Genomic DNA, 24,763 nt, shown 5'->3' on the forward strand with positions numbered 1-24,763 from the left:
TAACATGTAAACGAGGAACAAGGGGAGTCAGAGAGGAATGGAATGATCTAATTGCTTAAAAAAATGTCAGTCACATAAACCAAAAACAGTTCTGCCTAAAGAACTAACAGGATTAGTTAAAAACAAAACAAGACTCAAAAAGTTGTAAAAATTTCTCAGTTGATATTGTGGAAGAATACTTGTGAGGTAACAAGTTCAAGTCCAGATAGACCCATTTATGAGGCCCTTACTCTGTCCTGTTGGAATTACACAAGTCAGTCTGCAAGACAGAAATGGATCAAAATAGTTGGGTTGATGAGAGCAGGTCCAGGACCTGTATGGGGGCAGGGGAAGGGGGTATTTCAAAGAGCAAGATTTTCTGCAGGTTGGCTTAATGGTCTTGTTTTAGTGAAACTGGGTTGTTCTCATGTCTTTACGAATGAACAAGAAATTTCTAGGGTCATTTCGAAAAAATCTATCTGACTAAGGATCACACTTCTGCAGTACCAGTCATGCAAGGGCAATATTAGCTCCTGAAGGGTCACATGTAGCATGGCTCCCAGGACACTTGAATTAGCATGCCATTCGGTCATAAGATTTCTAAATTATCTGAAGGGGGAATGGCAATCACTCCCAGTTCTTCTGACTGTGGTCCTTTCCCAACTTTGTAGCAGTACAATTAAGATGAATCAAACAAGGATTTCCCTGGCAGTCCAGTGGTGAACACTCTGCACTCCCAATTCAAGGGGTGCAGGTTCGATCCCTGGTTGGGGAAGTAAGATTCCACATGCCACGTGGCGTGGCAAAAAATAAATAAATAAAAGATGAATCAGACAGAAGAGTCTGGGGCCCTGAGGAACTTTCCCACACATTCTCCTGACATCACATTCAAATCTGAGATAGAATATACTTTCTAAAACTTAACTTCTCCTGAACTTGAGGTAAAAGGAAAATTTAATATACTTAGCTTCAAAAAGTACACAGCTCAGATTAGAAAATTTTAAATAATTTATTAGTAAGTCAAATGAAGTAGCTCCTTGCAGTAAAGTGAAAAGACACTTAAAATCTTTGCTCAAAACATAAGCCATAGTCTCCCTGTACCCTTGAATTAATAAGCCATTGTCTCCCTACTGATTATTGTTTCTGTGATTATTTTCAAAGCCAAGCAGCAGTGTGATGGACAGCTGGATAAGTGTAAGCTTACTGATTAGACATGTTCACCTAGTTCCTTAATTCCAGATGTGAACAATGGTAAAAATCTAATTTTAACTGTAAGCAAATACAAACATGGGAGGTTAAGACAAAGTTATAATAGGTAAATTCTGTTCATCAAAAATCAAAATGTTGATTCCCTTCAGGTAAAAACCATACCAATAGAACTGAGTTGCTCAAGATAACAACAACAACAAAAAAAACCCCTGAAACATTTTAATAGCAATGTCTACTAAAAATAAGAAAGGAAGATGAAATTCAAACACAAACACCTTCCTTTCCCACCTAAAAATCCATCCTCAGGAAGATCACAAAGAAACAAACAGTGCAGTCAACAGCACTCTCCTGACCAGGTGTTACTGTGGTTGGTGTGACCCGAGCTGCAACGTTTGCTGGCGCTTCCTGAGCTAAGTCTGCTGCTTTTCCCTTGAGCAGCTGAAGAGAAATGAGATGTTTCTCTTCAGAGAGAGGTGTTAAACATTTGGGTTGCATGAGGGACAAATGGAAGTTTGACACCTAAGATGAATAACCACAGTGCATGAGGCCAATGGGAACTTTCACTATCTAAAGCCAGCCAAGCTCACTGTCACACAGTATTCAGGCACACAAGTGCCAGGACCCAGCGCAGGAGGCAACGAACTATTTTTTCCTTTTACTACGTTACCACTGGCCTCCAAGGATTTTCATAAGTAAGACTCAGAGAAGGAAAGTCTTCGGAGTATGCTTTTAATAAAGTCTCCAGGGCCCTTACTCTGAAATATTTAAAAGGCTTCTGCAGCTTCTCACACTTGATGAAGACGACCACCTCAAGCCAAGGCTTACTGTGCTTTAAGAACTCATGACACCAAAAGTGTCATTATTACAGGTGCTTTCTTGCTAGGCCCAGTTTATCTGAACCAAGAAGTCTTATTTAAAATTCTATGAAACACCCATTCACAAGATTTCTGGTATAGACACACCTCTAAGAATTTCTGTTCTAGAAGGATGTAATTAGCCAATTAAAATTTCCCTTCAGATGGAAAAAAAGAAAAAGCTTGATTGGCAAAGGTGGTTCTCCTGTGTAGGTAATACTACATTTAGGTCATGGGTAAAAGCTGTGCGAGCATACGTATGTCAGTGTTTGCCTAAAAACGAGCAGACGCATATAGAATTGTTAAAATGAGCCACCAGCAGAAACATTTCTGTGCGTGCCAGTTGGATCATCTGCAGTTACATGTGAACAGAAGATTCTGTGTGGGAAAGGGCTGGTCAGGGCCCGCCCTCTCCCCCAGATGTTTTTCTAATCCTAACACCTGAGGGCAGCAGATACAGTAAACAAGCAGTTGTTTGTAATGCAAATCCAAGTAACAGGGCTGACTTGGGACTGCTCCCAGGCAAAGCCCAAACCCAAATGGTCACCCTGCTCTTGACACCCTAGATGCAAACCTATCACTGTGGATGTCAGTTGCACAAACACTCAGTCCTGCTAAGGACAGAGTTAAAGAGCAAGAGGCAGAAGTGTGGTTAGAGGTGAAGAGGAGGGGCTGCCTTCCGGGTTAAAGTGTTTTGGGTCTCAGATACACTAAAAACAGCTGTTAATTATTAAAAACCAAAGATTTCAACTCACTTCGGTCAGACCCTAAAAGAAAACAATTGAACATTGTCTTGTGGTTAAAACTGAAAAGCTTCTCGAATTGTGCAAACTGCAGAATATCGCAAGAAAACGTGCCTAAAATAAATGTGTTCTAAAATGTAACAAAATAAAGCAAAGCAGCAGATAGGAGGGTAAGGTAACTGTTTCCTGACCACACCCCTTTCCTCCACTCTACACCCACCAACATTTATTCTGGCCACAAATCTTTCCTAAACAATGAATGACGGTTCAATTCACTGACCTCAGAATTTTAATACATACACTAACAATAAATACTTTCCATTCTAACAATTTAAAATGATTAGTATACTGAGGGGGTAGGAGAAAAGGCTAGAGAGACCTAAGGCAGAAAATGCTGGTTTAAAGAGGAAGCGAAGCTTAATTTTCAATATTCTTAGGAATAATTTATAAATATCAATAGACTTTTTAAAAATTATTGTTTTGAAAGGAGAAGTGGCTAAACTAAAGAATAAATTCCACCAATACTTATTAAGCATTAACTGTGTGCACAGCCTAAAAGTATAAGAGTATTTTAGTAGCTATTTTCTATTGTTACCAAGTCAGAGACTATAATTTGATTTGTCGGAAAGATTATTTGTTGTTCTAAAAAGCCTTCAGCAGAAATCTTCAATTATTCCTTATCTAAAACATAATCTCCTCCCCCTCCCCTCCAAAACATCAACAAAAGAAAAACAGCCCAGCTTTAAAATATCTGAATGTACGCATATTTAATTCAACAATATAAAGTCTCCTACAAATTTTAAGACTCAGAAGCATTTATTTGGGTAGTCTCTAAATGTTAAAAACCATATTTGCTTTTATTAGTTCATTCACTTTTTAGATAAGAGATTTATATGTACCTAACACACATTTCTATCATTAAATATCAGAAAAGCCTTTTAAAATGTGAAATCACTCTTTCCTATAACAACCATCACAAGATTTCCAAGATCTCCATTTTAGCTGCTATATGCAAATTAGAAAAATCTTATTCCCTACTTAAAAGGTCAAATATCTTTTTGGAACTTGTGGGAAAAAATTATAACTTCTAAATCACAGTGCCCGCATAAAGTGGTTATATTTCGTAGACCTATCGCTTCAATAGTTGAGGGCCACAGATAATCAAGATAACCATAAATACTCTGGTTTGTTGATGACTGATTAGGAGGTATTCCTCTCTCCTACTCTGTAGTATCTCATGGCTCCCAGATTCTGTCCACTGAGGTATCAATGATAGTACTTGCCCCCAGATGTCTGTGACTGATTTTTTTTTTTTTTTTCACTTGGTGAAAGCACTGGGCTAATAAGGCAAAGACTACAGGTTCCATTTTATAATCCTAGATTTGACTTGCGGGAGGGCCAGTTAGACTGAAACCCTCATCCCCAACACCCAAATATACATGTTTTTCATTGGGGTTTGGGTGGTTGAGGGAGAGTGAGGGCAGAAAGAAGGTATATATATTGATGGAGCAATAAAAACCCATCACTACCTACGAAGAGACGAATCTCAGGGAGAACTCCATCACCAGCACATTTCACATTCATGTACTACAGAGGTAACCCTTTAGATGTTTTCTTACTATATAAATGAGGTTTCCATGTTATGCATAATGTGTAAAGCAGCTATAACGCCACTGGGTTTTTAAAACTTGAAAGTTAACTGAACCCAGAGATAAAAAGGAACAATTTTCATTAGAGTTATCTTCAAGTGATACTTTCTTAACAATTGACAATAACGCAAAAATAGCTCATTCCTCCCCACCCCCAAACTGATTTTAAAGAAACATTAGCTAATACAATAAAATGAGACACTGTTTTAAAAGCTGAAGTAACATTTCCAGTATTCAGCTCCAAACAAGCCAAAGGAGTTCTGATTCTACATAGCTTATGGGCAATGAAAGACATACAGCACTTAGTTAATTGAAAGATTAAATCAATTTCTCTCATCAGAGTAGAAAGCACAATACTCATAAAATCATGAATTTGCTGATTTAAATTCACTGATTCCATGATAGCTCGTGATCTGTTTTTTATTACCTTAACCAATAAACCAAAAGCTAAAATTCCAAGTGCAAAACATCAAAAGTAGCAATACTGTAAGGCAGCCATTCCTCATAGCAGGTCTTATTTAGCAACGACTGGTCATACATAATGAAAGCATTTCCAGTGTCTTTAAAAAAACAAACATTTTGCCAAAATACAAATTAATTTACACTTCTGAAATAATCTGCAACATCAGCATGTTACTCACTGTTCTCGGGATGGGTGGAGAAAGAGATCCATTTGACATGTATGGGTCATTATTCATATTTGGCATCATTATGTACCCGGAATAACTCGAGTAAGAGGGTCCCTTGTTGTAGAGTCCTCCATCTGGATGCTTTCCTGAGAGAATGCAAAGAACAATCATATGTGTTTTGACTTCCTTTTTATATCACTGTATTTTTCATTGAAAAGTTAATAGTACTACTACAAATCAGACCTTACATAAAAGATTTGTTTACGAAGTATTGTAACTGGATTATTATGCTCTACTTTAGATTGACAGTATTTATTCTCTTAAATGGCTTAGCAGTGAACCAGATGTTTTAAAAACATGTGGTTCAATTTACTGCCACTACCGACTGGTTTTTTACTGGTGTTTTTACAAAAATAAGTGTTATCCATCTAACTTAATTTGTTCTAATACTAACAAACTGGACTAAGAAATACAGACACATGAAAGAAGACACACAAAGCTGTAATATAAATATACTAGGCTATTCAGCTATACCCACACGTATGTATTTATACACTTGAAGTTATGCTCCATCGCATTGGCAAACTCAAAAATTCTACCTGTGCTTCTAGATTTCTGGAAATTTTCTAGATTTTACTGAGGGAGCAAATTGTATCTAGCATATGGGCAACTACCCAATTTTATGAAGGATTAACTACAGGAGACTTAATTTTATGTGCTACACTTACATCACTCTGGTAAAGAAATGTGTGTGTGTTCACTGTATACATTTCTTCTCTTTAATCTGTGTAACTACTTTGTAGCTCAGAAGGAAGCCTGATATTATAGTTCTCTTCTCTTCTTCCCCTAGCTGACATATTGTATGTGCGAACACCTCATTCTGGTCAGGCCAATTGTAAGTAATTAAAGGAGAACAGAAATGTAGACTGTTCAACAAGGGAACCCTAAAGATTACAGATTCTTTTAAAGTCACATGGAGTTCTCCTTAAATCTTAAAAAATATGTAGAAGTTTTACAGTTTTGAGCAAGAATTGGAAATGGGGAGAAAGTCTATCACGTTCCATATGCATAGTTCTTAATTTTAAGAATAATGTTTTATATTTTTACAAGTTAGATTCTTCTTTACTGAGCCATATTTAGTCTGCGCATACAGTGCCTGCCTTCTCACTATAACAAGAAACAGCAATTTCACAAATGAAAGCCCATTTGAAACTATTCTTGTCGGAAAATAAATTGGTGTAGACTGTCACTCTTTATAAGAATGCAGGAAAAAATAGCAAAGATCTACAATTAGAGCTTTAGGTAAAATGAGAAAAAGAGAAAAACTAATTATAGGCATTTCTCTTCCACAAAGAATCTGGAAGCCAACAGAAATTCAAAAGCCCCTAAATCATTCAAAGACAGTTTTTAAATAATGTAACTATACATTAGTGACAAGCAATAAGTTTCCTGGGTTTTCTTTCCCATTTTGTTACAACACAGGCACAGTCTTATCACATATGATTCGAGTTTCTTGGATGCAAATAAAAATAGCAAAACATACCTACATTCACAAATTGCACACGTTAAATGTTAAGGTTGGGAGAAGTGGAATTAGCGTCTTACCGTCATCAGGGTGTTCTCTGGCCTTGTCGTGGTAGGAGTCCTGAGAGGTTTGTGCTTGTCTGGCCACCTAACAACACGAATCCCCACCCCCAAAAGAAAGAAGATCACTTTAGAGTTTGTGACAATAATGATACAAGTGTGTATCTCCACTGGTAACTCAAAAGAGGACAATCAGGTGCAACTCAATCTACCTGTTTTGTTAATCTAAGAGGATAGGCTAAAGGCTGAGTACTGGGAAATCTTTCTCTTTTCAACATGTGTTTTTGAAAATTATCTACCCAGGACTACCAGCTATAAATGATAATAACAACAGAAACAAACTTGCGAACAGTCCATATGCTGTTCTGACCGCTGTTTACTAAAACACAACAAGGCTGCTTGGATACCTAATATGACAAGAATTTGCGTTAACGGCGTTAATCGTTTTGATGGCTGTTTCAACCACCGTTTACTTCCATCAGAGCTGATTAAAAGCGGGCTGAAATATTTTGCAACTGAAAATGACATTTAACTAAAAACCAACCCGTCACTCACAAATGGGGATCTTAGGCAACTGTCCCAAACCAATCCCAGCAGGAGCTCTTCTCCTAAGCTACCATGGCTGGCTCAGTGCAAGCTGACAAGAGAAAGGTAAACTGTTCTGTGGTTAAAGGGAGGAAAACTTGAAAACTGGGCTATAGACTTCTAAAAGGTAGCCCAGCTAATATCAGTTCTGGTAACCACCATCCACCCAGACTCAACCACGTGCAAATCAGTGGCATTACCCCTTCACTATCTTCCTTGGGTCTGCCCCATGCCCACTTACCACTGGCAAAGATTAACAGAGCCCTAATAGGAGTTCTGGACTTCAAATGCAGCACCCTTCTCCCCAAAGCAGAAACGTTCAGAAAATGTGAAGTGCGTGGCAACTTTATTTATAGAAAAAGAAAGGACGAGGAAAATGGGTAGAAATTTTAAAAGGCTGCTCTACAAATACGAGTTTGGCCTCGAGTGTTTTGGATGTCATTTGGTTCCTCGGACATCTGTCCTCCCAGTGGCCTCCTTCCCCCCATACACACATAGTCACAAATCTTTTAAGTGGAGCTGGGTGTGCCCTGGCCACCCCTAGGTTCCCCCCTAATTGGCATGTTGGGATGAAAGATTCAGGGGATAGAGAACACCCCTATGTTCTCCTTAGAACCCAGGCCCCCGGGCTTCCAAAATGCGTACTCACCCCTGCCATTGGGATAAAGAAGGCAACTCTGAGGTGTTCTTAAACTTACTGTTTAAAACCCAAAATGTCCCCGCCCCCAAAACCACACGCTTTCTTTTTGGGGGCAGAAGGATGCCATTTAAGGAAAAAGAATATACCCTCCAAATTTCTTTGGAGGGAAAAGGCGTTGGTGAAATCATCTAAGTGTCAGGACTTTTCTACCGGATTTCCTCCAAAGCGTTTCCCAGTTGTTGAAGAAGGGTGGCCAGTGGAGTGTCGGGTATCAGGGTCCATCCGCCCCCCCCCCCCAACTTCTGAAGCTCTCCGCGAGGCCTGAAATAGCCCTTCCGCGAGGTCCTGCTCGCGGCTTTCTCTCGCCAGCACCCACGTGTCTCTATTTACTCTACTCAGGTTACCATCGCTATCGCCCGCAGCTGGCCAGGAGATCTGATAATGCGCCTTCCACCCTCCCCTGAGTGGGTGCACTGGCTTCCGCTGCATCTCTCCGACTCGCCCTTCTTCTGCAAAGATTTAAAGGCCTGATTCGGGCCCAAACTAACCCCAAATATAAGCGTACTTTTTTTCTTTAAGTGGCGATGGTTGGAGAAAGCTAGTGTTGCGGGCGGTACTGCGAGGCACCCCCTGGGGTGGCTCGGCTCGCCCACGGCTGCTGGCAGCCGGTCCCAGCGGCCCAAAGGACCCGCGCCCGCACCGCCCCCGCCGCCCGGGCGCGCGCCCCCTCGGCCGGCCGGCTCCGCAGCGGTTGGGGCCTCCCCGCCTGTCCCCGGCCCACGCCCGCCTCCCCTTCCTCGGGCCTGTGGCTCTGCTCGCCTTTACCTAAGCCTTTGGTGGTTTAACGCACTTTTGCAGAGACATCTACCGAGAAAGATAGCGGGTGCACTCTGTTTTCCGTCCTACGGAAGAACTTCTCAGTAGTGTTGTTCAGACATCCTCGCTTTAATGCATCGCACTCACTAAACCCCACCAAAAAGTCCGAAGGCCAAACATTATGGGTTAAGGGCAGGTTCTCCTGGCCGCAAACCAACGGTTTAGTCACCAAACCCCAAAACTGATCCACTTGGAATGGTTCCCAGCACACCACACACACACACACACACACACACACACACACACACACAAAGAAAGAACACTAACCACAAGCCCAGCCACCCGCCCCCATCCCCCCACCCTGCAGACCTACTCGGGACCCTTCAGCCGGGGCTGTCCAGCGCCTTCCCTCCCTTCCTCCCTCCCTGCCCTTCCCCGGGACCCGCCACGCCTCTCAAAGCTTGGGGCAGCGGCCCGCTCACCTCGTGTCCGTTGCTCGCCGGGATGATTTCGGACTCGTTAACCAAGGAAGACTTGATGTCGGCTAAGTCACCTTCCTCTTCAGGGTGACTGATCTCGGCGAAAATCTTCTCCTTCTGGGGATCGCCCTCGTCTTTGAAGGGGATCATCTCGTCCGTGGCGCAGAGTTCCGGGTCCCCCCCACCGCCGCCGCCTGCCCCGGAGAGTTGGGGCATCCCGACCACTCTGTAATCTCCGCTCCGCTGGGGGAGCACCCCAGGCGACAGCAGAAAAGAGAAGGGGTCAACGAAAAGGGGAGGAGGAAAAGGAGAATTGGAAGGATGCGTGAGGGAGGAGAGAGGGCGGAAGCCGGGCTGGAGAGCGCCGGGCTGGCGGCCGGCAGCCGGAGCTGCTGCAGCGGCGCCCGCGCCCCGGTGGCCGCCCGCGCCTTCCCACTCCGCGAAGACCTACGCCCGCGCCCGTCCCCGACGCCGAAAGACACAGCGATGCGAGGGCCGCCGCAGCCGGCACCTCTGGGGGCGTCTGTGCCGCGCGCTAGGCTAGGCTGCCCGGGCGGCCGCCCCACGCCCCCAGCGTCTCCGGGGTCTGCGCGCGGAGGACGCCAGTTCCGGAGGAGTTTCGACTCTCCAAAGGCCAGTGGAGAGTCCGTCGGCGCGTCTCTACGCAAATCTCTCCACCTTTGCTTTCCCAGATGCCGATCTGCGAGTCTGTTTTCCAAGAAAAGAAGGGAGCTAGGCAAAACGGCTCCGTTTGTCCCAGTAGAGACGGTGCAGAGAGAATCAGAAGATAACGAAATGTCCACTTCCTGGAGGATAAAAAAAATAAAGAGCCACCCGGATTGGAGATGTCCGTTTTAAAGCTTCTTATTTCCTTCCCTTTCGCTTCGGTTTTCCTTCTCCAGGAGCATTTAATCTGCCGGAGGAAAAGGTGGGGGCGGAGGAGGAGGGAAAGAGAAAGAGAAGAAGTTTGCCAAGAATAAAGTTTGTGTCGGCGAGTGCAGGGAGTCGGCAGTGGAGGGCACGGCTGGGTCTCGGGGAGTCACAGCAGGGGCCTGGGACCCAAAAGATTCTGCCGCGAGCTGGAGCCGACACACACACACACACACACACAACCCGACCCCTCTTTGTTCCCGTCTCGAGTTTCCTCAGTCTGGCTCGCTCGCTCTTTTGCTCGCCGCTCTCCACGCCTCCGCCGCACCGCTTGTCAAAGCAACGAGCTTCACCCCTCGGGTTCGCCAGGCCCGGGGGAGGGGGACGCCCCGAGCTTGGCCGCGTGCGGGGCTGCGGGCGCGTCCCAGCTCCTCAGCCGGAGAGCGCGCAGCCTGGTCCCTCCTCCGCGCCCTGCCCCGCAGGTGAGCGGCAGCGCCTCCCCGCCGCTTCTCCTCCTCCCGCGCCTCGGCGGCGCTGAAAAGCTACCCTCTTGCGTCGCTTCTCCTCCCCTTCCCCTCCCCCGCCTCCAGCTCTCCTTGGCTGCCCGCTGGGGGGGGGGGGCGGGGGGGAGGTGGGGGACGGCGAGAAGGAGGAGGTGATTGAGGACTTTTTTTTTTTCCCAGAGCCTGTAGGACGAGTCCTAGGTTTTGGGGTGTGTGTTTGTGTGTGTGTGCGCGCGCGCGCCTAGAGGAAAGATTCAGGCAACTTGGCGAGCGCAGGAAGGACCCGGCACTTCTTGTAACCCACGAGAGAGACGCTTTGCCCGCGTGAAATTGACAAGAAACTCTGCCCCAACGGTTTAACTTCATCATCTAAGTGTCTCTTCCTTGTTCCCTTCCCACCCACCCCCCTCCTTCCTCTGCCAGTCTCTCCCCCACCTCCTTTCCGCCTCCCTCTCTCCCTCCCTTGCTCTACCAGTGGGAAGAAGATGAAAGAGAAGCCGCCGCAGCTGTGATCGACACCACATTGATAGATGCTCTGACAGAGGGGATGAGGCGGGAATCGGGGACACAGAGAAGGAAAAGGGGAAAACATAACACATTGCTCAACTAGTAAGACAGAACGGAAGCAAGAAGAACAAGAAAGAGTTGTGGCTTTCCTAAATACATTGTAAAAGGACAAGGGAACACATGTTGGCAAAAATAAAACCTCCAGGCTTACCGAGAAATATAGGAGGAGGAAGGAAAAACTGAAGACTGGATCTTAATTATCGCTTTTTAAGCAAGATCTTTTTCATTACATCCTCACCATGGGATGCTCACAGAGAGTTATGCTAGGTCGCTCGTGGATTTTCGAAGATACATGCCACGATGTGTGGGAACCTCATAAAGAATGAAAAAACAACCCAAGTAGGGGGAAGAAAAGGCAAAAGGACCCAGGAGAGTGAAGCCAGTAGCAGGAGGGAGGACAGGGCAGTCTCTGGCACCTCGGACTGCGGGCTCAAAGAGACCCTTGAAGATGCAAATCCGAATCCAACCTCAAAAATTCCCCAGCCTCCGCCGTCTCTTTGATGCATTTTGTACAACGACAGGACTTTTAAGGAGATGCTTTATGAAAGTTACATTATAAACGAAGCTGAAGTTTGAAAACACATTACATTTTATTCCTTGGCTCTCAAACCCCCTCAGTTAAAAATCCAGGCAAAATTATTATACCCAATACAGTAGCCATCTGTGAAACCTCAGAACAGTAAACAAGCGGCAGGAAGAAATGTGTCTTCATGTCCCTCAAACTGAAAATAGGGAAAACATTACAGAATCAGACTTTAGCCGTATTATACAGGAATAGTCATGCAAAGATCCCTCTTCTTTTCCTAAGGGGGAAATTGCATGCTGCTAGACATCGTATAAGTAAAGACCTTAACAGTGCTCTAAATGAACACTCAAAACTTCACTTACTGATAGTTACTTGATAGAGATGGGAATTCACTAGGAAGCAATTTTTAAAACTATCATTTAAAGGGTTCACCTGGTCACATAGAGCATGGCCAGTAGTCACACGATAAGTTCTATCTGGGGGGTTGGGGTAAAATTAGAGGGCTAGTGATGGGAGCCAGGAAGAGTAAAACATTAAATCCACTGTAAATAGCTGACAGTGCTATGCCTTAGAGGAAAAACAACAACAACAAAAAGAATAATCTGCTACGATGTGTAAGGCAATACTAAAAAGATGGGGGAAAACCCAATTTTATTTTTTTGGTCGGTAGCATTATGCAAGTTCCCTTGGAGTTATGCACCAGTGTGAGTGTAATGTCTCAGAGATGTGAACATATAGCTATGTCAGACATTTATACCCTCTGTTCTAAAAGAAATATGGGAAAACAAAGTAAAAAGTCCTCCCACAAATGCTCCAGTTTGACCGACAGAAAAAGAACTGGAAAATGCAGTTTCACCAAAGCAGCCAGAGTAGACGTTCCTTTTCATCAAACTGTCGGGGGACGGGGGGGGGGGCACACAGAATGGCCAGAGGGTATTTTCTGGAAGGCAAAGAGGGATTAAATGACGACTCCTACATCCCCCGCCCCCCGTTAAAGTGTTGCAACTAATTCGAATCCCATTTACTCCTTCATGTTAATTATCTGGACTCCCCGAGTCATTTGGAACTCAGCTCCAGGTGTCCTGGAGATTAGGAGCTCGAGAAGATAGGAATTTTGGGAACAATAACTAGTGGGAACTGTTTACCAGAAGGGCCGCGGGTAGGTGGCTGCGTTCTCTATTTTGCGGCAAACCTCTCCTTTGGAAACGTTGTTTCTAACGAAATCACCCAGCGCCTTACTCTATGTGCGTGGCTGGTTTCCCTCCCCGTGGCGTGCGGGGTGTTGGCTGATTGTCCTTTGCATTGCTGCAAATCTTCTGACGAGGTGCACTTAAAAGGAGCTTGACTAGAAGACATTCACTCAAGTTTTTTTTTAAAAGCTTTGTCTGGGAGGGAGATTGACATTTCCACGTGAAGTCTGCCTCTCCCGGGGGGGGGGGGGGGGGGGAAGCTGGGAGACGCAGGAGGGGCGAAGTAACCCTGGGAAGATGTTCCTCCCTCCCTACAGGTTCGGTGAAGTTCCTGGCAAAGGCATTTCTGTCACGGAGAGGTCTCTTCTAATTCGCGCGAGGGCTGCTATTAAGATATGCAAACCGCCTCTTCGGGCGCAAGGTCCGGGATGTGATGGGTGCGGAGCGGGAGAGACACCGCCGCCCGCCGCCCCCTTCCCTCGGATGCAGAGGCAGGTTGTTCGTGTGAACTCGGGCGAACGACTGGAGGTTAGCTGTTGCAGGTTCACTCCTTCAGGATGTGGGTTTCAGGGGGCGTTTTGATGTGATTTAATTCCGACCGTGAAACAATTGCTAGGGGGCTGGCTGGCTTGCTGTTGGTTTTCCCCCTTTCGGTGGCTTTGGTTGGTTGGGGTTTAGTTTGGGAGCGAACTGTGACTTGTTTTCTATCAACACTTCCTTCTGAGCCGGGCGTCGTCCCCCGCGCTGCGCGTGGACGGGCGAGGCGCCCACCCTGCGCCGGAACAGAGGAGAGGGGGCTGCAAAGACGGTTCTCGAAACCGGCAGGGTAAACGCGGTCCAGCCCCCGCGGGTGCGGACTGGGGAGCTAGGAGGTTGACCCACACCAATACCAGAGACCCCTCCTCCCCGCCGGGGTCGGGGGTGGGCGATTTTGCTGTCGAGTCGAGTCAGCTACAGACACTCAAGTGAGTCCTTAATTACAGGGAGGAGAGAAAAGCGCGGTGCCCTTCAGAGCCCTCTCCGCCTCCTCAGCCCTCCTAACCCCCCGCCCGGGCTCCGGGTCTCCCCCCCTTTGTGTGGCCTGGACTCTCTCCCAGCTACAACTTTGGTGGGATCCCAGAGGAAGGAGGTGGCGGGGGCCTACGGAAGAGAGAGAAGCGTGAAGGACTAGAAAAACGAATAATGTGAGTCCAGGGATGGAACTCCGGCACCCCCGATCTCCCACCCCAGTGTCACCAGGGGACTAAAGCTGTGGGCATCTTCAGTTTAACGGACTTCTCGGAAAGGGGGGGGGGGGATGGCGAGGGAAACGGCAGTTTGTGTCCCAGGGGTTCTTCCGCCTCTTCTTGCTTCCTCCTAAGACAAACAAACTCAACCCCCCACCCGCCGGGGTAACCGAGAACCCAGGGGACCGTGAAAATGTCGTTCCCAAATCCGGCCGCCTGCGGACGCCGGGCTTCCGTGGGGCCGGCGCCCCTTGGCGCCCGCAGCTCCGCGCAGCCTCGCGGGGTCCGCCCACGGAGCCCTCCGGTGGCATCTCCCGCGCTCGGGCGGGCCAGGCGCGGGGTCCGCGTCTCGCTGGGGTGGGTGTGGGCGTCCTCCCACGGCCCACGAGGGAGGGTCACATCCCACCCTACAGTCTGTGGGCTCGGCCGACGGACCCTCTGCCAAGCTGGAGGCGGGGGCTCACGTCACGGGGGCGCCCAGAGGGAGAGGAGGCAAGCTGGGGTGTTCAAGGACTGGAACGAGCGGACGCGGAGTGGGCTTAGAGGAGGGGCACGGGCCAGAGAGCGCCCCGCCACGCGCCCGCACCGCTCGGCTCCGCGACGGGAACCCCCATCAACCGCCCTCGGGGACTCGGGCTCCCGCACAGAGAAGCCGGCGTTACATCTGCAAAGGGATCCCCAGAATGGAATGGAATGGATGGGGGAGCTGGAATACATTTGCGGGCCGCAGGACGGCTCGCCTAGTGGGCTGGACGTGAAATTCTTTTTCCGCCTTTCTGAAAACTTTCCTCAGGCGTCTCAGCTTGGCGTGCGGACCAGCCTCGGGCTGCCGGCTGGTAGCGCGAGCGCCGCGGCCAGCCCTTCGGCCCTTTTCCTCCGCCGCTGGTCCCCCTCCACCCGCCCTCAGGCCGGGGACGCGCGCGGAGCGGCCGCGCAAAAAGGCCGCCTGCGCGCGCGAGCCGCACCTTATATCCGCGGAGGGCGGCGCCTGCGCAGGGCCCGGCGAGGCGGCGCAGCCTTTGAAGTCTTGGCGGCTGCCGCTTTCATCCTTTCTTTTTTCCCTTGCAGGCCCCTTTGTGTGACTAAATTTGGCAAGAATATGGATCCGAGCCAGTCTTTCCACGTGTGCTCCCAGCTCCCAGCTGAGAAGGCCAAGGGTTCTCTTCCGGGTAAGGAGACAGGGAGAAAGATCAAAGAGTTTGGGGAGCTGGATCTGAAATGTGAATTGAAAATAAAAATCAAGCCTGGACACATTCCAGTTTCTAAAGCAAAACCAACCCTCAACAGAGGCCGTCTCGCTAGGACTCTCGTTCTGCCTCTGCTTCCTGTACTCTTTCTTTCCCGCAACCATTCTTGAGCACATGGAGTAGAATAAAGAGGACATAGGGAAACACTTAGTTTCTCCGGATTTTGTTTTGCAGTAATTTTATTACGGAAAATATCTTGTTCGTAATTACCGTTATGTGAATCCGAATTTCTTCAGCCATAAATATTGTTTTATTTCAGTATGTTTCACACTTTATTCTGCGGCCACATTTGGGAAGAGAACGTTGACACACACGTGTGCACACGTTCGTTGTGCAGAGTGCTGCTTTTTCTACACACCGTACGGTGTGCCACGTAGTTTTCCTTACCAAAGCACTCACTAATCACAGCTGGTCTCTATGATTTGAAATCCTGTTATTGACCGACTTTGGAAAGCTTTTCTGACTCGCTGACTAGCCAGAAGTGTCCTGTCTTTAAGGCAAAAACACAAAAACAAAAACAACAAAAAAAACACCCTCTAAGGCCTCTTCTTGAATAGACTTTTTCAGCAATGTTCTGTTGTTTCAGAAGTAACCGATATAAAGAGACAGCTTTGCAATAGTGTAAAGCAAAGAGTCGGAAATCCTGCGTTGAAGGTGGTTGCCCTCACTTCCTCTCATGCTGTGGTGACCTCAGGCAAACCATTTGACCTTGTCCAGAACTCAGTTTCCTTTCTGCAAAATAGGTGTACTAAGAGCCTACTTAACAAGACTGTTGTAATAATTCAGTGAGATAATGCATGTAAAAATATGTACAAATGTGGGTATGAAGCAAAGACGATTCTTAAGGAGACCTGTAAGTCCTGCGTTGAAGGTGGTTGCCCTCACTTCCTCTCATGCTGTGGTGACCTCAGGCAAACCATTTGACCTTGTCCAGAACTCAGTTTCCTTTCTGCAAAATAGGTGTACTAAGAGCCTACTTAACAAGACTGTTGTAATAATTCAGTGAGATAATGCATGTAAAAATATGTACAAATGTGGGTATGAAGCAAGGACGATTCTTAAGGAGACCTGTAAGTTTTGAACAAAAATCTTCTAAAGCACTAGGAATCTTTACCACAGGAGCAAATGGCGATGGTTTCACACTCAGACAGCCACTGTTGAGTTACAAAGGCACCAAAATCACCTTGGCGTTTGTTATCCCCAGAGTGAGTGTGATGGCAGAAGGAACATTCCAGGAAGAGAGGGAATGTGCCTTAACTCTTCCTCATGTGTATGATGGACTCTTAATGCATTGATAAATTGCTGAGGAAAAATGGCACTGCGTGTGGGATATTTTTGTGAGGCATTTGGCACAGCTCCCGGTAACTCTGCTAATAGCCTGGGTAACACGGTGGTCTGTGAAAGGAGCAACATGTATATGGGGAAGATACTCAAAAACAACAACAGAAATACAGACACAAGGAGAGTGACTGGTAAGGTGTATTAGAGGTGTTCCTTGGGACACCAGAACTTATGTCTCAGAACAGAATGTGATTACATATCTTAGATGGAGGCATCTCAAGTTTACAGGGCAATAAAGATTATGGCTCGGGCTGGCTGTGAGGTGACAGGAGTGCCATATGTGTAGCACTTTGGGCGTTTAGCTGAGTGTGCTTCATGCATGACCCTTTCTAACCTAAGGTAACCCCATGGATGGAATCATTTCCTGGGCTCCACCTCCCAGTATAAACTTTTCACTGTGACCTGCGTACAGAGTGATGAAAGCAGGAGTAAGGGGTGGTGTCCAGTGTTCCAGTCCCCTGTTACTGTGGCCCAAGGCTGCCCGGGTACCGGATCCTCCCGAGATGTTCCAGCTCTTTCCACCGTCTCTGCTAGCAGCAACAAGCAGATTTCGCAAAGAGTGTTGAAGGGACTCTCTAGCAATGTGGAGGCGGGGTGGGGGGCACTCAGGAGAGGGAAACCTTCCAGTTTTAACATAGTTTTTCCCCAAAGTCCCAGATGAGACGTGAATGCTGAACAAGTTCACTGGTCAACATCAGTCCTTCCTTTCACTCTTCTTTATAGACGCAGCCATTTTGAAATTTATTCTTAGCTGAAAGAGGGACATGCGCCAAGGCACCGAGGGTTCTGTCTTATTTTGTGAGGACAGTAGGGAGGCCCTGAAAATACTCAGGGAAAACCTGGGGCCCTCTGGAAGTAAATAAATTCTCTGAAGGGGGTGCGTGGCTAAAGGATTTTCTTACTTTTATAAATTTGCTTCCTCAGTGAATATGGTAATAGGGGTGTTTCTTGAATCATGGTAAATGTACCTCTTAAGATGGGTGGCCTGTGTAGTCTTCTCAGGCTCCCTGGGCTGTAGGAGCAGGGCTCTGGGCTCTTGTCAGCACTGGGCCAGCGCCTAATCCCTGGTTTGAGGCTAGAAGCCAAAGCCACAACCTTCTTGCCTGAAGGCAAGAGCAGTACCAACAGAGCCATATGGAGATTAATGCAGAACAAGGTCATTAGTCTCATTGTTTATCCAGTTACTCGCAGCATAGATTTGTGCAAATTTCAGCTACAGTGGTTGCAGCCTGCCTTTGATGTGTGTAATCTGTACATTTTAGTGCTCCAGGAAAGTGCCTGACTGACAGGAACTACATCCAATGCCCAGAAAACACATCTACACAGGCACAGTGAAGCATGGAGCTGAACAACTTTCCAGTGAGTTCCATCAAAGTAAATACACCAAACTGGAGGGTCAGGATTGAGCCTCCTTTTTTTTTTTTTAAATTAATTAATTAATTAATTAATTTATGGCTGTGTTGGGTCTTCATTTCTGTGCGAGGGCTTTCTCTAGTTGCAGCGAGCGGGGGCCACTCTTCATCACGGTGCGCGGGCCTCTCACTATCGCGGCCTCTCTTGTTGCGGAGCACAGGCTCCAGACGCGCAGGCTCAGCAATTGTGGCTCACGGGCCTAGTTGCTCCGCGGCATGTGGGATCTTCCCAGACCAGGGCTCGAACCCGTGTCCCCTGCATTATGCAGGCAGATTCTCAACCACTGCGCCACCAGGGAAGCCTTGAGCCTCCTTTTTATCAAGACATGACTTTTGGGGTTCCTTGTGATTGATTTTTATTTGTTTTCATTTGAAACTGGGTACCTACTTTACACCTTCATTTACCTCTCAGAGGATGAAGGACTTGGCCTACATAACATTTGACCTTGCGGATGCTTTCTTTATTTGAAGTACTTCTGTCCAGAAAAACAGACTGATTGTGCAGAGTTATCCAGACTAATGTATACATTTATCCAAGACACAGCTTCTAGTTCTTTCCTTAACTCTCTCTTGAGTGTGCAGCTATGCTTAAATTAAACTCAGAATGAGCAATTATGAGAGTAGTTCAGAAGGTAGACAGAGCCAGCGCAGATAGTTTAGGCTACAAAATTGTCATCTGGCTCAACGAAATACTTTTCTTTGGCAAAAACAAAGCTAATTTGCTTGATCTGAATCTTACTTAAAGGTCCTGCCATCCCATTCTGCCAATTACAGATCTCAAGTTCACTTCCCTTAGGTTCAATTGGCAGAAAGCAAAGGACAGAGATAAATTACTGTCCTATGAAGTTTGGCAGTGATTTTTGACTGCCAATTCAGATAACTCTACAGACTCAAAATATATTTTGAGGCTTAAATTATCCAGATATTTGACCTTTGCTGTTCAGATTCTCTGGATAATTTTTAGATTATTTTACTTTGTATCGCAGGAACAGCAAATCTCCAGTGGCTGAGTCAGACAGGCCTCGTAAGATCTCTCTTGCACTACTGCCTCCTAACTGGTCTCTGGCTTCCACTGTTGCTGGGTTCTACACATGGCCCACAGCAGCCCACGCGTCACAGAGCAGCCAAAGCCGTCCTCGAACATTTCCTAGTCGTGGTGGCTTCCAAGTCGCTACGTGAGCTGGCTCCTGACTTCTCCTTCTACTCCTCGTTCACTGCTCTCTACCACCACTGACTTTCCTGCTCTTCCTCCAGGGTATAGAGTGCACACACACACCCACCTCGATCATTTACTTGTTGTCGCTTCTGCCCGGAAGCTCCTGGCCAGGTCGATATTCGCAGGACTCACTTTTTCACTTCATGTTTCTACTCAGACGACAACTCCTTCTCAGACCTTGTTATCTAAAAAACAGCCCACTCCCACCTCACCCCGATTCTGGGCACTCCATCTTTTACAGGCTTCATCTTTCCGCACTCTCACCGCCTGACATCTTTTTTATACTTATTACCTTTCTCTCCCACTAGACAGTAAGTTCCATGAGAGTAGGACTTTGTTTTGCTATATCCCCGCTGCCTACAACAGCCCTTGGTGCCCCGAAAATATACTAGGTGTGTGTTGAGTAAGGAATTAATATAGACTTTGAACCCTCAGTTTCCTCATCTGTAATACTTCCCTTGTGGAAGATCACATGTATTTGGTATAAAGTTACCTGGTATATATTATAAGCACTGAGTAGGTAGTAAGTATAATTGTGTAGATCCGCACTGCCAATACAAGTATAATGCGATTTAAATTTAAATAAAATTAGGCAGCTAGAAACACGTAAAATTAATTTTAATAGTATATTTTATTTAACCCACATATCCAAAATATTACAATTTCAACATGTAATCATTTTTTAAAAAATTTTATTTATTTATTTATTTATTTATTTATTATTTATGGCTGTGTTGGATCTTCGTTTCTGTGCGAGGGCTTTCTCTAGTTGCGGCAAGCGGGGGCCACTCTTCGTCACGGTGCGCGGGCCTCTCACCATCACGGCCTCTCTTGTTGCGGAGCACAGGCTCCAGACGCGCAGGCTCAGCAATTGTGGCTCACGGGCCTAGTTGCTCCGCGGCATGTGGGATCTTCTCAGACCGGGGCTCGAACCCGTGTCCCCTGCATTGGCAGGCAGATTCTCAACCACTGCGCCACCAGGGAAGCCCCCTCAACATGTAATCATTATCAAAACTTATTAATAAAAGATCTTTATTTCATATTAAGTTTTTTCAAACTTGGCATGTGGTCCACTTACAGCGCTCTCAGGTCAGGCTAGCCCTGTCTGGAGGGCTCAGCAGCACATCTGCAGCAACACGATGGCAGCTGTAGTCCATCAACCCTTTAATGACACATTTTGTCCAGATCATCTTTGTATCCCCCCGCAACCCCCCATACCTTGCACAGTTCCCTGAAAACAGTAGGTGATCAAAAAGGTATCAAAGAATATTATGATAATATGTTGTTGTACACTTTTTTCATGGCAAATATAGGCTTTCACCTTCATGGGAGGGTGAAATAAGTGTGTGAACTAGCTTGAGAGATTGTGGTCATCATCTTAAGTGTACTGTAAACAGTTCTTTGCACGTAAGAGGGGCTCAATGAAAAGTGGTTCAAGTGTGTTGCTGAATTGTTTCTTTGAGTATTTTTCTACATTCTAAATAATAGATTTACTATTGAATCCTGGGAAATATGTAAGTTGAAGATTTCCTGTATTATGTTTTCAAGAATGACTTTCTCCTCCCCTGCAAAACTGCTAAGCTCAATGTTCTCTAGGATCAAAGTTTCGTCAGGAAATAAATAACGTGGAGAGCTCCCACTCCCACCCAGACTTCATTTTCAGTTTTACTTCCTCAGTTGCTTCTTGGCCACACATGGGCCAGATAGTAAATCTCCCTCTGTCCTGTGCCCGGAGTTTTCAACCAAGATACCTTCATAAGGCATTAGCCTTAGGCTTAGGCAAATGCTTTATAGTTGCAAAAATCACTCCGCCCATTTCAGAGATTTAAGCCCTGATGCAATAAAGAGACCAGGATAATTTCCTGGAAGGAATGGGTAAAGAAGCTTCTGGTGAGGTATCTACCTCCAAGGCCTTGATATACCTTTATAGTAGAAAGGCATTACTTGGATATAAGTACATGAAGATGTCATCCTTTACTGTGACTTTGAAAATGACCTATAGCGTCTTTCATCAAAAGTACAGAGAATTAAGGATTAAGCTTATGCCACCACTAAAGAGGAGGGTGTTTAAAGGAAAACAGTTATGTTAACAATGATTCCCAAAGTTATTTTGCCAGCAAGAAGATCATGAAAGATATATTCAAAAGACTCTTAATGAGATGTTTATAGGAATGTAGGTTATAACTTTGAAAGGTCTAGTTGTTTGAACTAGGGGATTTATTTAATAAGTTCTAATATAGCTGTACCAGGGAGCACAATGCAGCTATGAAAATGACGTCAAACAATTTTTATTCACTTGCAGATATATTAGTGATATATTGCTAAGTGGAAAAAGCAGCTTATAAAGGAGTAAGTACAATTGTGCCTCATTTAAAAAAATCCCTCTGTACGTATCATTTATTAGCATGCAAGCTCTGTGAGGGCTGGGCACTGTCTTGCTTACCACAGTATACCTGGTGCCTGGGACAAGCCCTGCCACAAAGTGGGCACTCAGTCAGTATCTATTGAATATACCCAGAAGTGTAGACATAAAATACTGACAGTATTTTTCCTTAAATAGTGAAGACATGGGTGATTTTTATCTTCTTCTTTGTGCCTTTAAAAACATTTATATGCAGTGAATCAATATTAGTAAAAGACGAAGATGAAAAATGTTAAAATGTAATATGTTAAACAAAGATTTTAAAAATAAAAGAGCTGATCCTAGGGAATTTTGACAATAATAACAAAAAAGAAAGAAAAAGAAAAGAAAGTAAATCAAGGAAAAGGAGAGGATGAGGCAGAAGTGGTAGTGTTGGAGCCACTGCATCATAGCAGATGCAGTTTCAGGGCCAACTGGTAGGTATGTGGAAGTTAATACAAAGGGGCTCTTATAGTTTATAGCAATCAGAAAGGGTGGGCTTTTTAATTTTTAAGATAAAATTTAAACAGTGAAATGCACAGGTCTTAAGTGTACAATTCAATGAGTTTTAATAAATATATACACGTGTGAAATCATCACTCCAATCAAGATACACAACATTTCAATCATCCCAGAAATCCCCAGAAATATGGGATGAACTTATTTTGAAGCAACTTTTTTTTTTTTTTTTTTTATAAATTTATTTATTTATTTATTTATTTTTAGCTGTGTTGGGTCTTCGTTTCTGTGTGAGGGCTTTCTCTAGTTGTGGGGAGCGGGGGCCACTCTTCATTGCGGTGCGCGGGCCGCTCACTATCGCGGCCTCTCTTGTTGCGGAGCACAGGCTCCAGATGCGCAGGCTCAGTAGTCGTGGCTCACGGGCCCAGTTGCTCCACGGCATGTGGGATCTTCCCAGAGCAGGGCTCGAACCCGTATTCCGTGCATTAGCAGGCAGATTCTCAACCACTGCGCCACCAGGGAAGCCCCTGAAGCAACTTTTTAAGCTACATTTTTCGTGACATGTCGTGTGTTCTTACTGCCTTGCACATTTCCCTTAAACTCTGTGATTTAATCCCTCCATTTGAAAAACTTGTCAGGTTGAAATATGCCTTTCCAGGACTTCCCTGGTGGTCCAGTGTTTAAGAATCTGCCTTCCAATGCAGGGGACGTGGGTTCGATCCTTGGTTGGGGAACTAAGGTCCCATGTGCTGCGGGGTTCGTGCCGCAGCTACAGAGCCCATGCGCCACGACAAAAAGCCCGTGTGCCACAACTAAGACCCAAATGCAGCCAAAAATTAAATAAATAAATAAATAAATATTAAAATAAATAAATATGCCTTCCAGAAAATGTGCTGATAATGTACTTTATAGGAAGGGAAGAAATGGAACTCATAGTATTTGGTTGACTATTGAAATGCTGAATTGAAACACTGACCAAGTGAATTCACTGAAATATTTGTATTGCAAATTGTTTTCCAGCATAATGGATGCAATGATGTTTGTGGTCCCAACAGACACAACAGTCAGAAGAAGTCTCGGGTGCTCTAGACACAGATGTCTGGGGGAGAAGACCGTGGGGGTAAGTTGAGAAGGAAGTGATGGGGTGATTTCCAGAGGCAGCTGCATCCCAGAGACTTGGGAATGTGAGGATCTTTGGTGGGTGTAGAGACACAGCAGAGCAATACGGCCGATTAAGCGTGCCCCCAGCACATGCCTGCTGAGCTTAACGTTCCTCTGGCCTCTGATCTAGTCCGCTGGATACATGCAGTTGAGCACAGCAAACAGGAGGGTCTCTTGGCTGTGGCACAAAATTGTACTCATTGGGGGGAAAAAAAGCACATTTCCTGGATTTCTCTTATGGGAAGTGTTAAAATATAGAGATGGGATGTAGACTGATGTTTTTTCCCCTTATTGTAAAATAGTTGACATTCTTGTCTTCTCTGTCTCTGTCTTTCTTTCTCTAACATGAAGATAAACCTGAACTTCCAGGAAGGGGAAAATTCCATCAACTTAAATATGGGTTCAAACACCCATGCCAGAACAATCCAATCAGTAAACAGGTCAGAACTGTCCCAGAAGAGGGCTGTGGAATGAACTGCAGTAGGGCTCAGGTCAGACGATTTCCTAGCTAAGTGTCAGAACTTCTTGGGTTACTATCCTGGTAGTCCAAAGAGACACGGCATGCTGTGAAGGAAATAAAAACAATAACGTGAAAACGACATTCAGGACTTGCTGCAGGTATGGACTGCAGGACATTCCCGAGCTGCTGTCTTCCCCGCGCATGCCTTTCATCTGTCCCCCTTTCTTCATGGGCCCTGCAGCATGTGGGGTGTGAAATCACTTGACAAACTGTTTCCACTGGTGGGCTATGAGAATTTCATAGTTCGACCCCTGAACATGAAGGGAATTAAGAACTGATAGGAAGGATGGTTTGGTGCCCAAGGTGGTCAGTTGGTCACCAGAAACAGTCACTTAGGTAAGAAAACACCTTTGCATAGTGGCTATGTAGGTAAGAAATTATAAGTGAGCTGAAAATTAAGGTAATAAAAAAGATTCATTTCTATGAGAAGGACAGTTGGACAGAGAGAAACAGTAAAAATTATAATCTGAGAAAAATAAGCGAGAGGAAGTTTACTTAATAACTAAATACTTTCTTTTGTCTCTCCCCTTCATTTGTAAACCAAAGTGGGTATTTTTTTTGTTTGTTTATTTTCCATGCAAGAGTTAATGCCCTATAATTAATTATATTCATTATTCCAACAATAGCAACAGCAAAAATGATCTTTAAATGAAAATCGTCATTATGTCTATTTTTTAATTACTAAATATGAAAAAAGGTTGAAAATCAAATGGACGTTGTATATTAGTTACTGTGAGTATTTCACTTACTATGGTCTATTTTTTTAAAAATCTATTCTGTTTCACATAATGCTTGAAGTAAATTACATTTTCTGCCTCTCACATTTGAATACAGGACTGTTATCTTAGGGTTTCCAGCACTGTGGAAGAAACAATTTATGGAAGTAATTCTATTTCAGCTATACTGTCTCTTTCTGCTCCTTGTTTTTTTTTTAACTTTTTATTTTATATTGGAATA

General features: G+C 45.3%; 1 protein-coding gene across 3 annotated transcripts in view; it reads right to left on the reverse strand.

Moving 5' to 3' along the window:
* The window catches only part of LEF1 (lymphoid enhancer binding factor 1), a 117,787-nt gene extending 107,955 nt beyond the window's left edge, over positions 1-9,832 (reverse strand). For 2 of the 3 annotated variants that reach the window (XM_036853982.1, XM_036853984.1), the window contains exons 1-3: positions 9,171-9,832; positions 6,669-6,735; positions 5,076-5,209 (exon numbers count right to left, since the gene is read on the reverse strand). In XM_036853982.1, coding sequence (XP_036709877.1) covers positions 5,076-5,209; positions 6,669-6,735; positions 9,171-9,383 — 414 coding nt within the window. In that variant the 5' untranslated portion in view covers positions 9,384-9,832. The remainder of the gene's footprint in view (positions 1-5,075; positions 5,210-6,668; positions 6,736-9,170) is intronic. The other variant, XM_036853983.1, reaches the window with a different exon arrangement.
* Between the last annotated feature and the right edge of the window lie 14,931 nt (positions 9,833-24,763).

The sequence above is a fragment of the Balaenoptera musculus genome, chromosome 5 (genome assembly GCF_009873245.2).
Source record: "Balaenoptera musculus isolate JJ_BM4_2016_0621 chromosome 5, mBalMus1.pri.v3, whole genome shotgun sequence".
Lineage (NCBI taxonomy): Eukaryota > Metazoa > Chordata > Mammalia > Artiodactyla > Balaenopteridae > Balaenoptera > Balaenoptera musculus.